The sequence below is a fragment of the Eimeria mitis genome, genomic scaffold (genome assembly GCF_000499745.2).
Source record: "Eimeria mitis Houghton genomic scaffold, Emh_scaff287, whole genome shotgun sequence".
Taxonomy (NCBI): domain Eukaryota; phylum Apicomplexa; class Conoidasida; order Eucoccidiorida; family Eimeriidae; genus Eimeria; species Eimeria mitis.
In genome coordinates, this window is record NW_013571208.1 from 3,267 (window position 1) to 19,853 (window position 16,587).

Here is a 16,587-nt window from a genome sequence, read left to right on the forward strand (position 1 = left end):
AATATTTATATTAGTATTTAAATTAATATATAAATGAATTTATAAATTAACATATAGATGAGTGCATAAATTTATATATAAATAAATATATAAATTAATGTATAAACAAATAAAAACAAGCAAAAAACATAAACAAACAAACAAACAAAAAAATAAACAAACAAACAAAAACAAACAAATAAAACACAAAAAAACAACAAAAACAAATAAACAAACAACTCTAAATAAAAAAAATAAAAAGAAAAAGAAAAAATAAAAAAAAAATAAAATAAAAAAATAAAAAGAAGAGACAAACCCCAAGACAGAGGCGGCCTTCGTCAGTTCCTCCCGCCGCTCTGCAACCAAACCCTTCAGAATCTCGCTCGCCTAAACACAAACCCTAAACCCTAAACCCTAAACCCTAAACCCTAAACCCTAAACCCTAAACCCTAAACCCCAAACCCTAAACCCTAAACCCTAAATCCTGGCAGCGAGCAGTTGTTTTTATTTTTTTTGTTGGTTTGTCTGTTGTATTGAGAATAATAAAGCAGACAGGAGGAGAAATAAAACAGCAGCTGCAGCAGCAGCAGCAGCAAATCCTGCTGCTGCTGCTGCTGCTGTTCCTGCTGTTGCTGTTGCTGCTGTTGCTGTTGCTGCTGCTGTTGCTGCTGCTGCTGCTGCTGCTACTGCTGCTGCTGCTGCTGTTGCTGCTGCTGCTGCTGTTGCTGCTGCTGCTGCTGCTGGTGGTGGTGGTGTGAATGCTTTACCTCATCTCTGTATGCAAGAAGGGTCTCCAGGCGGCGGAGGAGATGCAGCATCAGCTCGCCGTCAGCTGGCAGCTGCTGCAGCTCCCACGAGACGCATGCAGAGGGTTTCGTGCTTCCTGCTGCTGCTGCTGCTGCTGCTGCTGCTGCTGCTGGGGTTGCTGCTGCTGCTGCTGCTGGGGTTGCTGCTGCTGCGTCATCGTCAATAGAGTAGATGCTGGGCAGACGAGAAATGAAACTGTCTACTGCAGCAGCTGAGGAGTTTGGTTTGCTTCCTGCTGCTGCTGCTGCTGCTGTCTGTGCTGCTGCTTGCTCACGCTTCTTCTTCTGCTGCTGCTGCTGTTGCTGCTGCTGCTTCTGTGGCTGCTGCGGGGGGCCCCCCATAGGGGGCCCCTCCAACCCCCCTGCCTCTGCTGCCTTCGAGCCAGGGGGGGATGGCCCCCGCTTAGGATCCGGGTGTACAGACACCGCAGCAGCATTCGCCATCGCCATCTATATTGTTGCTGCTGCTGCTGCTGCTACTGCTGCTGCTGCTGCTGCTAGTGCTGCTGCTGCTGCTGCTGCTGCTGCCCGCGTTCGGGCAGCAAACTGGCGAGAGCAGGCAGCCGCTCATTGGGGGGCCCTCCTCCGTGAGTGGCCCCAATGGCGTGAAGTCAGCCGCAGGAGGAGCACGAGGAAGAAGAGAGACAAAGTAGCTGTACCTGCAGCAGCAGCAGCAGCAGCTGCTGCTGCTGCTGCTCCTGCTGCTGCTGCTGCTGCTGGTGAAGCCCTGGGTGAGGGGTGTTGAAACGCTCCACTCACACCCAGCTGGCTGTGGCGGGTTGCTGTGTAGATAAAGAAGGGAGAGAACAGAGGCGGCGAGACGAGCCGCAGGCTGTGTATAGTGAGGCGTGCTCACTGCCAGCTGGGTGGGGATGCAGGCGCTATTATGCTGCAAAACAAATTGTTTTTTTCTAAAATTAATATTAATTTATATTTAAAAAAAGAATTACAAAAATATTTCCACAAACGCCGCCGCCTTGGAGTGCTGACGACGCATGCAGCGCCCAGCCGTCAACCGTATTTCAGAGCGTTCAGAGGGAAAACTTTGAACTTTTTTTTGAATAAATTGATTTTTATGAGAAATTATAAACTCCTTTTTAATTTTTTTTGCTTTTATATTCTCTATTTTCCCCTGAGGAGCCCAACGATGCCCCCAGAGCAGCGGTCTTGCACCGCCAGAGCTGCGGTGTCTGTACAGCTCGTTCAGCTCCAGCATCTGATCTGCGATGGTTTGCATGAAAGCATCACTCATTACTTTAAATAAAGTTGAATCTATTTATTTTTTTAATTATATTCTTTTTTTTATAGAGCCAAATATAAAGTAGCAGGCAGCGAGGAACTGAACAGCCGCGCAGCGACAGCACGAGCAGAAATAGCATATACAGTGGCATTAAAGTAATAAACTTAGAAACAAACAAATTAAATATATAATTAAAAAAAATAAAAAATGAAGTAAAACAGATGAAAACAAATAAAAAAAAAAAGCAAAACCAAAGGACAGAGTGAACTGAGTGCTCCGTCAAACATTCCGTAATTATGCAAACATAAAACAAGAATTAATTTTTATAAATTAAATTAATATTATATAATTTAAATATAAAATAATATATATTTTATATTTAAATTATAAATATTAAAATAATTGTTTATTGTATACAAAAATATCATTTTTATATGAAGGTATAGCGAGGCGCCACGAGTGTATACAATACAACATATTGTTTTTTTCTTTAATCCCTCAATTTATATTTTATTTTTTTTGTTTATTTGTTTGTTTATTTGTTTGTTTGTTTGTTTGTTTATATTTTATGTATTAAATTTGTTGTTTATCTCTTGTTTTATATTTTTTTCGTTTCTTTTGCTGTTTGTATCCATCAGCCTGTTGATTTCTCTTCACTTCAGGCCGGCTCCCAGTATGCTGCTAATTTTATTTTATTTTATTTTATTTTATTTTATTTTATTTTATTTTATTTTATTTTAGTTTATTTTATATAGTTTTGTTTCATTTTATTTTATTTTATTTTATTTTATTTGTGTCTGTCTGTTAATTATAAATATTAATTTGTCTTCAAGCCGGCATTTCATTTGTTTATATATTCAGTAATTTATATTTGTTGGTGGTTAGCTCAACGCTTAGTAACGAAAAAAAAATAATAAAAAAAAAAAAAGAAAGAGAAAGGTTTACTCTCCCTCTCCTTTTTCTTTATCTTCTTTTCTTTCTTTTGTTGTTCATCATTTTCTCTCTATATGCTGCTCTGTATTGTTCTGTTTCTCTTTCTCTTTCTTTTTATTATTCTTTCTCTCGTTTTCTTTATATTATTATAGAGACAATATAATATAAAAATAAAAATATTATTATTATTAAACTGTATTATCTTTTCACTGTTTTTTTTGGTGTTTTCTTTCTCTCTCTATCTTCATCTTCTTCTTTCGTCACCATCTTTCTCTCTATTGCATTTTTATTTTAATTTAATTTCTCTATACTGAATTTTCATTGTTTTGTTTGCTGCTACTACACCCACTGCAGCAGAGCAGCCCGGGGTTATCTACGCAGCACAGCTCCCCGTGCATCGCTCTGCTGAGCCCTCAGCACTCAACTCTACACCTTGAGCTACAAACCTTCAGCTGTATATGCAACTATAAGCAGTAACCAGTGTGTGTAAGTATAAACAACAAGCAGCATATAGATATAATTATAAGCAGCACGGAGTGTGTATAGACAGTACAATGCGTGTATAAGCAGTATTCAGTGTGTAGAGTAATAAAAAGAGTGTAGACTTATAAGCAGTAAGCAGCAACCCTTCAAGCGGCGTTCGTGTTTGTTATGGGGGCTTCAGAAACCAAACAACTGGGGGGAATAAGAGCTGAAACGAAAAACATTTTCATTTAAAATATTATAAACAAAACATTTATGAATTTAGTTTTTAAATAAAGCCGCGGGAAAGGGCTGGAGGCCCTGGCAGTAATGGTGACCCTCGGGCGGCTTATGCGTGGGGTCCTGCGCTACTCTTCTTTTCCTTTTGGGGTTTATTCGAGTTTAATTTGAATAATATTTTAAATAATTAAAAATTAACACCAAAAAATCAAAAAAAATGATTGAAAAGGGTTAAGGGGAGGCTTCTGGTGTACACAGAGCCGGCAGGTGACCATCAGGTCAGTCACTGCCTGTACTGGCGAGCAGACGGCGGTGCGAAGGAGGAGTTGTTGAATCGTGAATATAAAAAAGTAAATATATAATTAAAAATAATAAAAAAGTATTTTATTATACAACAAGAAGAAAGAAGAGAATTAAAGCATTTAAACCACGAATATACACGCCTGAATAGGCGGAGCAGATAGACAGGCAGGCGTGGTGTGGTGTGCACGGCATCCCTCTGTTATTGAACGGGAGAAACATATACATATAAAGAACGCAATTTCTTTGTTTATTAACTTAAATATTATTCTTTTTCACTCACTTTGTTCATTGAAATCACTTTATTTCGCGCAGCTTTCTACAGCTACTCAGCAGCACACTCAACACAACGAAACAAACAAATTCAATATTTCAGGTTTTCTCTGCATCGCCACAGAACGATCAGCAGGTCACTGAACAGCATTTCAGCTGTTTCCTTACTCTGTCTTCTTCTTCTTCTTCGGCTTCGTTTTTGTCTTTAATTTTGTCTAAAAAACAATTAAAATTATTATATTATTGCAACTAAATCCTTAAAACAACAATCCTCATCGTCTCTATCACCGCAACGATCACTGCTCTTTCTGAAACACCCAAAACACCACCGCCTTTGGCGCTGCCTCACCATGGATCAGCTCGTTGCTCGACCCTCTCTCTCAACCCTCGAAACTGAATCAAATGAATTTCCCCTTAAACCAAACAAAGCTGCAGACTGGAGCACAGTGCGTCACCCCTCAGGTGTAGGGGCCTCTGTGTCTACAGCCAGTGGCTGGGGCTCCTCTACCTTTGACTCTTTTGCCTCTTTCAGTGCAACTGCCGCGGACCCCTCCGATGAAACAGAAATCAACGCCTTCAACAACAGCATCGGCAGCATCGCCAGCAACAGCAGCATCAGCAGCAGCAGCAGCAACAGTAACAGCAGCAGCAGCAGCAACAGTAACAGCAGCAGCAGTAGCAGCAGCTGGAACGGCAACAGCAGCAGCACAGGCATCAACCCCCAACCGTTGAAACACCAGTATATTGGGGTATTGAACAGTGCTGCGTCTGCCGCCCCTCTGCGATCTGTGGGTATTCCGGCCACCGCCATTTCGGTTACAGACACATCGCCAGCTTGGGCGCAGTATCAGTACACCACCACCATCAGCAGCAGCAGCAGCAGCAGCAGTAGCAGCAGCAGCAGCAGCAGCAGCGCCTCGGGCTGCTGCACGCCTCTTTACTGCAGCCTGACTCCAACCCCGACCGTGGAGACGCTGGCCTCGCCTCAGCCACCGAGCAGAGAAAGGGGCAACGAAACCACAGAACCTGCAGCAGCAGCAGCAGCAGCAGCAGCAGGAGCAGCAGCAGCAGCAGAAGGCAGCTCTGGCTTTGCTGGTTCTGCATGCACTAGCAGCAGCCGACCCCGTTCCTCTCTGCGTCTGAATCACCAGCCGCTGCCTGTGACATCTCTGCCGCAGGAGGTGCAGGCGGCGCTGCAGCAGGACCGCGGGGCCCCCCACCGCAGCACTTCTCTGCCTGAGTGGTTTGACATTCATACGGGGTGTATAAAGAAGGAGCTGCTGCCTCAGCTGCCTTCGTTTCGCTCTACCCTCAATACATCCGTCGCCAAGCTTTCAGCTGCGTCGCGCATACACCACAGAGTCAGGTGGCCTGGGGAGTCAGCTAAGGCTGCAGCTGCACGCATGCAACACCTGCACCCCAAGCCTGCAGTAGCAGCAACATCTGCTGCTGCACCAACTCGCAGCAGCTCCATGGCAGTTGGAGGCTCCGCATCTGCTGCTGCTGCTGCAGCAGCAGCAGCAGCAGCATCTGGTGCTGCTGCTTCTCCTGCGCTGCTCCGCGGGAAATCTGATTCGTTTGCCTTTGGTCTTCATTCACGAGGTGCTGCACACACACCCTCGAGCAGCAGCAGCCATTACTTAACCTCTGAGTCCACGTCTGCAGCCTCACCTGCTGCTGCTGCTGCTGGAACAGGTGCTGCAGCAGCAGCAGCAGCAGCAGNGCAGCAGCAGCAGCAGCAGCAGGTGCTGCAGCACAGCCGACGCGCAGCCGCCGCGTTCGTTTTGCAACAGTGCCTACGGCCAAGGAGTATAGAGAGCTGTCGCCCTACAAAGAGGGAGACCCTCCTCCTTTCTCTTCTCCTGCTGCTTCACTCGCAGGCAGTTTGCCTGCAGCAGCAGCAGCAGCAGCAGCTGAACAGCAGCAGCAGCAGCAGCAGCAGCAGCACATGCCGGCTGCAGCAAGCCCCCTAAGAGGCGGTGTATACAGCCGGTCTTCGAGCCTGGTCAACAAAATGACGCAAATGCTGCAGCGCCTCCTCAACTACCCGCCGCTGCAGGAACACCAGGAATCCAGAGTAAGAATACAAAACAAATAAACAAACAAACAAACACACAAACAAACAAACACACAAGCAAACAAATAAAACAACCAAACAGATAAACAGAAAAGCAGAAAAAAAAACAGAGTTTATCGGTTGCTGCTGTCGTAGGAAGCAGCAGCGTCGTCGCCGCAGCAGCAGCACAAACAGAATCTGCAACACGCGTAGCACCAGTAGCAGCAGCATCAGCAGCATGAGCAGCGCCATAACAACCAGCATCAGCTGCAGCAGCATCAGTAGCATCAGCAGCACCGGCATGGGGTGCAGGCGGATAGCTGCAAGTGCTTCGTATACTGTCTATGCAGCCGCAACTCGTTGTCAGTTGTGTGTTGTATGTACACCGCATGAAAGCCACTGTTGTATTGTTTTTTTTTTGCTGCTGCTGCAGGAAATCCTCGAGGAGAGTCTGCTGCTGCTGCAGGCGTTTGGGGCGGAGTGTATAGGGAGGCCCCCAGCACTGAGCTATTTGGGTGATAGTTTAGGACGATGCGAGCGGCTGGTAGAAACGAAACTACCAGCAGAAGAAGAGGGGCCCCTCGACGATATTATTAAAACTGCTGCGGCTCCTCTGCTGTCTAGAGAAGCGTTCCTTAAGCTGCATCGCATGCGGCTGCAGCTGCAACAAACCCCCGAACTTGAACTCTTTCTCACACCGCTAGAAACTCTGCAGGCAAATATATACACAATATTTCAACATAAACCCTAAACCCTAAACCCTAAACCCTAAAACATCTGTTCTAAACCCTAGACTCTAAACCCTACACTCTGAAACCTAAACCCTAGGTGATGAACTATAAACTAAAAGACCTAAATCTTAAACTCTGGAAACGAAACCCTAAACCCTTCACCCCAAACCCTAAACCCTAAACCCCTGCTCAGTACTCACAGACGGAGAATACAGCATTCATCATTATCCGTTCTTGCTGCTGCTTTGCATTTGTTTTGTTATTCTTTGTTGCATTGTTTTTATTGTTTCCCTTGTTATGTGTTTTGTTTAGAGATGCCGTTCTTCTTTGGCCTGCTCTGTTTGCTTTTCTTCTTCCTTTTTTCTTTGCAGTGTTTTTTTCGTGTTGTTTGTTACTGCCTCCTTTCTCCTTTGTAATTCCGTGTTTATGGGTGCTTTTGTTCTTCTTTGTTGCTGCCTTTATTGTTTCTGTATCTCTCCTTGCTGTCGTGTGTTTCGTGCAGCGCATGCGGATCTGTGACCGGCGGAGGGAAACTTCGGGGCTTTGTTTGCATGCAGCGACGGCTGACGAGACTCTGGTTGACGGCGGCGTGCAGATACACCCCAACGTCTTCCTTTTGTGAGCCGCTGCTGTGTAACCACACACCGGGGGAGCAGTTGGGGGGCCAATAGAAATACAAATTCAAATGAATATGAAATATTGTTCACAAGATAAACCCTATACCTTTAGTGGTTAACGCTTGAACTTGTACAGTGCTGAGCTTTGTGTGGGCCTACTCGTACAAGTAGTGTATGCTTTATTCCTTTGGTGCACACTGTATGAATGCATGCAGCAACACTGGCTCTATGTATCCATGCATATCGTTGCAAGCGTACACACAACCTGCATGGCTGCGTCCACGTAGCATGCATGCATGCAGAACGCGTAGCTGCTTGCTCTTGTTGTGAAGAAGACCGTTTCCTTTACAACGTCTATGCAGTAGCAGCTGCAGCAGTAGCCACCGCAGCGGCTGCAGCAACTGGAACATCTGAATAGAGTGCTGCAGCTGCAGCTGCAGCTGCCAGCGCTGGTGCAGTTGTCAGAGGATGGGTGTGATGAGGAGCTGCCTGTGGATGTGACCGTCTTCGTATTTAAGATTGAATGCAAGAAACTAATAAAATATTCAAGTTCATTGCCTTTGATAACAATACAAGAAACATGCGCTGCTGCCGCTGACTGTGGTTTCCTCTACGCAGACAAGACTTCGCCTGCGGCGTCGTGTCCACCCGGCGTTGGCAGCTGAGCCGAAATCCGCGCGCCTTTGCAGCATCTGTACTGCAGCAGCTGCAGCAGCAGCTGCAGCAAAAGCTGCAGGCGTTGCAGCAGCAGTCTGCATCACAAGGGGCACCTCATCAGACTCAGTCTGGCGAGCAGCCACTCGTTGACGAGAAACATTCTTTAAACTCTTCAGTGCAAAGCCACTTCAGTTTGACTCCTCTCGTTGAGGCCGCTCTCCAGCAGACTACAGAAAACGGCTGCTGCAGCCTCGGGGTTCTTTCTATGGACCCATCAGGTTCGTGCTTGCATGCAGGCAGCTCACTGACGCGCCCCTGTTCGATGCTCGTGCGCAGCCAACACCTCGTAAAGACGCATCCGGCGTTTTCGCTATTCATATAAGCCCTAAAGCATCAACAGATATGTTTAAGGACATCGTTTGTTGCCTTGGGCGTTTCGTGTGTATGCTGATGCTTGCACCTATCTCTAAATGCGTCTGCATGCAACGTAGATATAAAATAAAGCAGCATATTCATGTTTGTGCATGTAAACACATCTGCGAGATATTCAAAAGCTATGATATGTCTCTTCGGGAGCATCTCCATATACACCAAGCATATGCAGATGCAGCTGTTATCATAACATTTCCGTGGCACCGTCTTCTTACTTTTACAGTGTATTGCCGTGTGCATTTAGAACAGACGTGCATGTAAATATATACACATATCTTTATACATTATATAAATCTGCATATACACAGTTTACGACCATACATGCCTGTATATACCGCACTTCTGTGTTTGTTGTTTGCATGTGTTTCAAAGGAGAAAAGGTCCGATTTGCAACGAGTGGTTTCATGCGTTTGCTGGTGCTGCGGCGGTCCTCTGCCTCGGGTATTCTGTGTCGCATAGCGGAGGCGCCAATGCGCAATGCAGCAATAGCAGCAGAGTCGCAGCTGTTCAGGTGGCCGGGTGTTGATGACTTGCTGGAAAAATTCAACAACGAAAATTCCTCTACATGGAAACGGGAATATGAAAAAAGGGAAGAGCAAAAGAAAGCTTCTGCTGGTGACCCGGGGGCACGCAGGTAAGACTGACGGATCTGACTGCCTTCGTTGTGTTGCAGTTTGGTAGTTTTGCAAGGGGGGTGTAATCATACGAAGTGCATTTCTCTGTCTGCAGAAGTAGAAGGAAATATAGAGTAAAATAAATGTATGAAAATGGGTTCGTTACGCGGAGGCTGTGTATTGCCGTCATGTGATGGTGTTTGTTTCGTCTTCGTTGCATGGAGTCTGTCTGTCTGCCTGCGTCTCATTACTTGTTTCTTTTTGTTTTTGTTTTTATTTGTTTGTTCACTGTACAGACAAGGACTAATGCGAGTCGTGGAGTGGGCAGACACCGGAACCCCGTGGAGTTCTCGAGGCCTTGTAGAGCAAGAGGTATTTGTTCAAGAAGGCGATTTCTTTGTTATTGCAGACGAAAGTAAGCACATTTCGGCAGCAAAACTGTGCGAGATATGCAGATGTATATACAAGGGTTTATATTCACCCTAGGTGTATGCACGTGCCTTTTCTATGCAGTTCAATAGCAGCACACTAAACTCTGATGCATATATATTATATATTTGCTTACGTTGTGTATTTCAGTGCTCTGTCGTAGATATTAAACCCCAGGGAATGACTGATTTATCTCTTGCTGTTCGTTTCCTTGTGTAGCACCCAATTCGTTTGAGTTTTCTGTATCTGGTTTCTAGTTTTGCAGTTGCTCGCTATTTGTTTGACTCGGTTTCTGTTGCCATTGTTTTATTTGGTCGATGCGTTGCAGTTTGTGTTGTTATCTGAAATGCATTGGATTCAGTAATTTGTTTGTGTGGTTCAGTTTTGTTTGAAGTGGTCTCTTGCGAAGAAATGCGTCATTTGTTTTCTTGCTGTCTCACATCAGTAGAGGTGAGGCGTCCAACAGTTTCAGTATAAATGAATGAAGATATTAGCATACGTTTTCTATTTAGGAAATTGCCGACGCAAACTCTCACTAAACCCTAAACCCTAAACCCTTTAAACATGAGTTCTGTTTACGGCCCCTTTTCAGGTTTGCTTACGTCATCGTAGTGGATACAGAAACTTTGTTAGAGTAGGCGTAGCAAGTACAAATATTCTTGCTTTAGGGAAAGGGTAAAACTGTTTGTGTTTGAATGATTGGTGTTGGATGCTTCATGACTCTCCGGCTGTAGAACTAAAGAAAGCCATTTTGCGTGTTCTGTTTCAGAGCCAAGATGCGACGGACGTATCCTTGTGCATTGCCCCTTCTTGTCTTTGCTTGCTGCTCAAACGCCTGTGGCGGCAACGCGTGCCGAATATGCAGGCGCTTTTAAGCAGACTAGAAGAAAGACAACAAAAACTAATTGCACAGGCGACCGGAAGACGAGCAGTGAACGCAACGCTTGACGTCTGCCCCCTCGACCTCTCCATCGCAGCAGGCTGGATCCGTAAACCCCGACAAAAGGACACAAATACTCTGGAAGGGACAAAACCAAATGCAAATGCTGAGACAGACACCAGCAGAAGAATAAGCTCAAGTGCAGATACGGAAACAGAGACAGATGCAGATGCAAATTCAGATGTCTCGAGAGACAGTTGACGCCTTTCTCTGGTGGCCAGTAGCCAACCAATGCAACATCACAAGCAAACGGAAACGCCCACAGGCATATATAGTCCAACACCAGCAAACACAAAGCACCAAGGACCCTCAAACAAGCACACATGCACGCACATACACAGGAGACTAAAAGCAAACGCAGGTACACGCAACGAAAAGAGACAAACACATACGCAAGTACACACAGAAACGCATACATAGAAAGGTAGGCACAGTGGAGGATGAACACTGTGACAGACAGGTATTGACACACAAACGCGTGCAAACGCAAAGAAGGTAACTCCGACAGAATTGCTGCTCTTGTGCAGCAACGGCATTTAATAACCTTCGAGCTTTTTGTCGAATGCAAATTTGCAGAGGCCCGAAACATAATATTTGACTGAACTTAAAAATACGCTAGTGAAGCTCGGGAAATATTTCTCAAGCGAGAAAGACGCAATATATTTACATATCCTTTTTTCTACTTGAAACTTCGAAAATTTAGATTGCACGTTATTGGCCAGCAGTATCTAAGCGGCGGGAAACAGAAAATTTCGCTCCATTCAACTTTCTCCTGCATTCTCAACAGACAGTGGGGGCCTACGGGCCGAAGACGGCCAATGGAGATGCTGCTGCAGCATGCTTGGTATTTGTCTGCGCAGTCGTTCCATTGACTCCCTGCAACAATTTTGTCAACGTCTGCTCACAGCCATGTAGCCCAGCATGCTCGCTACTCCCCGTCCCTACAGGCAGCTGGTTCTCAGCTTAGAGTTCCTAGTCAACATGCTTTCTTCCCTAGTTCAGTGCCAACTTGAACTATGACGAAGATGACACATCGGCAATAGGGTATTCAAGCAGATCTTCAGATAAAACTAAACAATACTGCGAAGGTGTGTGTCGGATGCAGAGGTTAAACCGTCCACCAACTATAGGAGGAGGAAAGCGTTGACTGCGGAGATCAACGTGATCTCTTAAGCAAAATAAGACAAAAATTACTTGAGCGTTCAACGCTCAAGTCGTCCAGCTGGGGCCCAAACCCTGGGTACACCTTTCCCGCCGGCTGACAGAAGAGCCGCACTTTCATCAGTGCCTTTCAGAGCACACGAAGGCCTGTGACGCTGAGGTAGTTCAGTTCACCCAGCAGCCCCCAGGTTTTCTGTTCCTGTGTTTCTTGGCTGTCAGCCGTTGCTTGTCACGTGTGTTCTGTGGTTCCTGCCTGTGTTCGTTGCTGTTTGTCTGCCTTCCCACTGCACTCGGCTGTTCTTCAACCTCACCGCAGGGACCTCCCTTACTCTGATACCACACAACTACCTGCACAGCGGGCTCTACCATGGTTCAGAGACGCAGCACCCCGTAGACAATATAGAGTGACTGTCATCTGTAGCTTTGGCGAGCTCTGGCCATCCTACCCTTGCAGAACAGCTGCCATCAGCCAAAGCTACATGCAACCACAGCTAACTGTGGCTGGCGAGTGCCCTTCAGGACAGAGGAAATACAGCAAACGGACTTTTCCTGTCTCGTACGCACGACAGAAAAGCCTTGGGTATTCTGTGTAGGCGCGCAAAGTTGCGCGGTCTATGAGGCACTCCACAGAACTTCAGGGAAATACCGTTGCTGGTTGCAACGCACTAAAACAGCAGGACGTCGGCATCAAAGCCTCCATAACACATGCAGCTCCACCACTTGGCTTTGTCAGTGTCATCGCGATTCCATATTTGTGCATGCGTGCAATACATACATAGCATGAATCACTCACTGTACCATCACGCACAGTCTACTTATACTCGTGTACGATCCACCTGTACCGCGCGCAATGTACTGATTGCAGATATAAAACGAATATTCATGACCGCTGGCTTCGGCCGCGATGCTGCTGCGGTGGGCGTCGTCCAAGACAAGAACAGCACGTTTGGCTGATCCCGTTGTACAGCTGCACTACACTAAACATATTTGTGTTCGGCTGGGGCAGGGAGTTCAAGACACCCAGGGGCTGGCTGCCGCTGACGTGTGGCCCCTCCTCTCAAGCCGCCTCTGCAGTTTGCTTCGGTGGCTGCTTTGGAACGTATTGCTTCCGTGGCCCGTTGCTCCAGTTCTGACCTCGCCCGCGCCCTCGCGACGGCCTCCATCCTCCCCGCCCTGCAGTTGGTTCAGCAGACGCAACAACAAGCCAATTATCCCTGCTGAACCCTCGACACTAAACCCTAAACCCTGCACCTACCCGTGACCCACGGCAAACTACTTGTACGGTAGTAAAACTCTATAAAGCAACTGTAGATTCGGCTATTCGCCTCCACTCACAATGCTCATCAGTAGAGTCCTTCTCGATATGTTGTATGCTGCCCAACCTGCGCCCAGCATACACCACCCTGGCAAGGCTCAGCGTCAGTCCGCAGCATCTAAGCCTGTTGCAACAGCTGACTGCCTATCACACCGCAGAAGATACAGGTGCGTGCCTCGCTCTTACCTTCCCCCTCTAGAGCCTCGAGGCACCCAGGACTCAACACGACCTCCTCGTCTATAACCCAGTGTGGCCCCGCCACGCCGACCTGAACTCCACACACATGCAATTCGCGGCAACTAAATGTATACGTGCAAGAAAACTTATGTGTACATGTATATACTATACAATATATAAAGTATTAATATGCATACTTCTGTGTATGCGAATGCATGTCCGTTCATGTGGGTAATGCTCAACGATAAAAACAAATGGCGGTACTTGTTTCCTTCCGCGTTTCGTAGAAAAACAGGAGGACAAGAACAGCAAAGCTAGAACGGCAAGCGCCAGCGACTTGCAAACAAACAACTCAACAACAACGACCAGCAGCACGACCATAAACCACTAACAAGGCCTACAACAACAAACCCACCGTAGTTCCTTCCCCTCGACCAGCTGCCTCCTGGGGGCCTTCCTTCCGCTTCTTCTTTCTGCAGAAGTTCCCACATGTCGTGTTTCCACACGCCTTTGTTTTCGTCTGGCGTCCACAGCTTCTTGCTGGGGCCCACGCTGCAGCAGCGAGGAAAGCACAACGGCCACATAAGAACCTAAACTCGGGCGGGGAGATGCTACGGAAGTGTTAAGCGGATAGGCGGAGTCGACAACGACAGATATCAATCAATGAAACGCCGCAGGGTAGTTCACATAAGTGCATAGCCGTGAGTGTATGCCTTATGAGATGAAAGACCCTCAGCAAGAACAACCCCCAGAACCCATAGACAGTAAAGAAAGGAGGGAAGAGCGAGCCACATCCTCTTTTTGATGCTAATATTTCGTAGTACCAACGAAACAAACAACGAAAAACATGACTGGCAGCTGCAATACTACACTGCCGGCTTGGGGACCCCATACTGGCAGAACAAGATGTTACAAGAAACTGCCACCAAACAAAGAAAGTATTGAAATATAAAGATATCAACAACAAAGCGAACAAGAAATAAAATAAACCCTACACCCGGATGAACACGGTAAGAGAAGCAGACCTAACGATCAGTGAATCGCCAAGGGAGAAGGGGAGAACGAAGAAAGGCATACAAAACAGCAAAGAAAGCAGAGAAAGCACCACAGGAGCAAAAAAAATGTGTTGAAATAAAACACAAGAAACACTGCTTACCGAGTTTGGGTGCTCTGCGGTACAGAGTCATCCGGCTGGTTGCCTGACCCCTCCTCAGAAGCCTCTGAATCCCCGCTGTCGCCTTCGCGCCGGTCGTCGTGCAGAAAGTAACGAGTAGCCCGAGGCACGTAAGAAGGGTCTTCTTGCATCAGCTACAGATGCAGGCATCCATGCAAACAAACATAAACACAAACGCACAAGTGTACATGAACATAAGCAAGCGGCCATGCTTGCTGCTTAGGTTGACATATATATATATATATATATATATATATATATATATATATATATATATATATATATATATATATATATGTATATATATATATATAGAAGCGTATGCGCTTCCACACATCTGGTTTTTGTATGGGCGTATGCATGCACGCACACACCCTTACAAAAACCAGATGTGTGTATGTATGCATGCAACTGGTTGTAATTTCTTGTTGAGCTAAGCCTGGCAGAGATGGGGAGAGCGTTCACCTGCCAGGTCGACTTGGGGCGCTGCCTGGCGCCGTCTGCCGGTGCACCTCTGCCGGGTCTGATGCTTTCATCATTTGTCTGTTCTGTCTTTTTCTGGGTTTCATGTTCTGCTTCCCCCAAGGGTTCACTGGAGGCCTGTGCGTCGCTGGCTGCTGCTGGGGGGCCCTCATTCGGCTCGTGATTCTCATCCTTGCCAGAAGAGGAGGCAGCAGATGCTGCAGGGGTTGCTGCACCGGCAGAGGAATCACCTGCTGCTGCTGCTGTGGCGGTGGTGGTGGCGGTGGCTGCGGCGCCACCGCGCGGGGCCGCGTCTGCTGCAGCCTCCTCTTCTGATTCGCTGCCGGAGCTAACTAAGAAGCGCAGCACACGAAGAGTAGAAAGGAAAGAGAGATAATAAGGAAATACTAAAACCCTTACAAGTGCGAACACAAATGACGCCCCCACAGTAACACATATACAGTTGAATGCAAGCAGGGCTAGAGGATATATGCGTGGGGAGATAAGCTAAAATAATATTTATTAGTTCCGCAGTTATTTATAGGAATGGCCAAGACGGCTGCAGCTATCTATAACTGCTGGAGGCAACCAAGTGCACACAAGAGGTCCGTCTAAGCGGAGAACGAACCAGCTTATCTACCAAATAACAGTTTGTTTCATCACTAAAAAATAGTTATACAAATTATTTATTTGTTTAGCTCATCTCCATCATAAAGAAAAACTTACTGTCAGACTTCTCGTCAAAGACGTCGCCCTCGTCCTCCTCTTGCGAAGATGTTCTGCGGAGGTTTCGCGGGTTACCCATTCTCCCGTTCAGTAAACCCCTCCGTGTATAACTCAATAAGTTGAATACAGATGAAATACCCCCCGGTGCTACAAACTCCTAGGAGCGGACCACCACTGCATGCAGCAAAGGTATGCAGCGCTACTACCGGATATAGTTCCCTGCTCCGCTGCTCAGGCACCGAGAATATGGGGCCTTCCTCAGCTGAAATTCCAAAGTAAGTTGCTCTGCTCGCGAGATAAAGAAAGCGCGCTGAGCCCGGGAGAGAACGGAGACGGGCGCCGTGTCACGCCACCCATGTCGTTGTTGTACAGAAACCGCAACTCATAAGCACAGGAAAATACACAGACCGATGGCTTCTGCGAATGTACTAAGAGAATGCAGACCAAAACAGAAGGTCAGTCTTGCCCTTCTCCCGTGACGCAGGACACACCAGTGCCGCCGCATGTACCAACTGTGCGCCTCCCCGAGAAGCAAAATAGGTCGCAGTAGTATTCCTCGCAAAAGTATTAGCATTTACAGCAGAAGTTAACGAACTAGGCAGAGCTAGCACTACCAACAATAGCCCGCGACGAGGTATTCATGAGCATGCACGCAGCAGCTGCTGCGGGCACAGCCAATATATCAAATCGGTACACGAAGGCTGCCACCACCGGATAGGCAAATACATAGAGCTACACAAATCCTTTACTTTATTTACACCTCTTTTAATGCAAATACACTTCTTTTATGACGAAATAAACCTCCAGACATTGTCCTTAATAAGCTTGTCGGGCCTCTCGCCTTCCGTCACCGCCACACTGGT

The 16,587-nt window shown here is 46.7% G+C and overlaps 3 protein-coding genes across 3 annotated transcripts in view; 1 reads left to right on the forward strand and 2 right to left on the reverse strand.

Moving 5' to 3' along the window:
- The window catches only part of EMH_0006900 (uncharacterized protein), a gene marked incomplete at both ends in the record, with an annotated part of 4,205 nt that extends 2,970 nt beyond the window's left edge, over positions 1-1,235 (reverse strand). The window contains 2 exon segments of the mRNA XM_013497711.1: positions 296-366; positions 747-1,235. Of these exon segments, the coding sequence (XP_013353165.1) occupies positions 296-366; positions 747-1,235 (560 nt within the window).
- A 3,348-nt stretch (positions 1,236-4,583) lies between these two features.
- On the forward strand, positions 4,584-10,910 carry EMH_0006920 (uncharacterized protein; the record flags this gene model as incomplete). The annotated part of the gene is made up of 8 exons (XM_013497712.1): positions 4,584-5,835; positions 6,027-6,310; positions 7,523-7,638; positions 8,256-8,572; positions 9,099-9,360; positions 9,637-9,755; positions 10,152-10,219; positions 10,539-10,910. 8 exons carry the CDS (start codon positions 4,584-4,586, stop codon positions 10,908-10,910), a joined length of 2,790 nt encoding a protein of 929 aa, XP_013353166.1.
- Positions 10,911-12,881: 1,971 nt separating this feature from the next.
- On the reverse strand, positions 12,882-15,803 carry EMH_0006930 (uncharacterized protein; the record flags this gene model as incomplete). The annotated part of the gene is made up of 7 exons (XM_013497713.1): positions 12,882-13,087; positions 13,206-13,252; positions 13,372-13,453; positions 13,778-13,914; positions 14,519-14,670; positions 15,002-15,351; positions 15,725-15,803. The coding sequence occupies 7 exons, from the start codon at positions 15,801-15,803 to the stop codon at positions 12,882-12,884; spliced, it is 1,053 nt and encodes a 350-aa protein (XP_013353167.1).
- Positions 15,804-16,587: the final 784 nt, after the last annotated feature.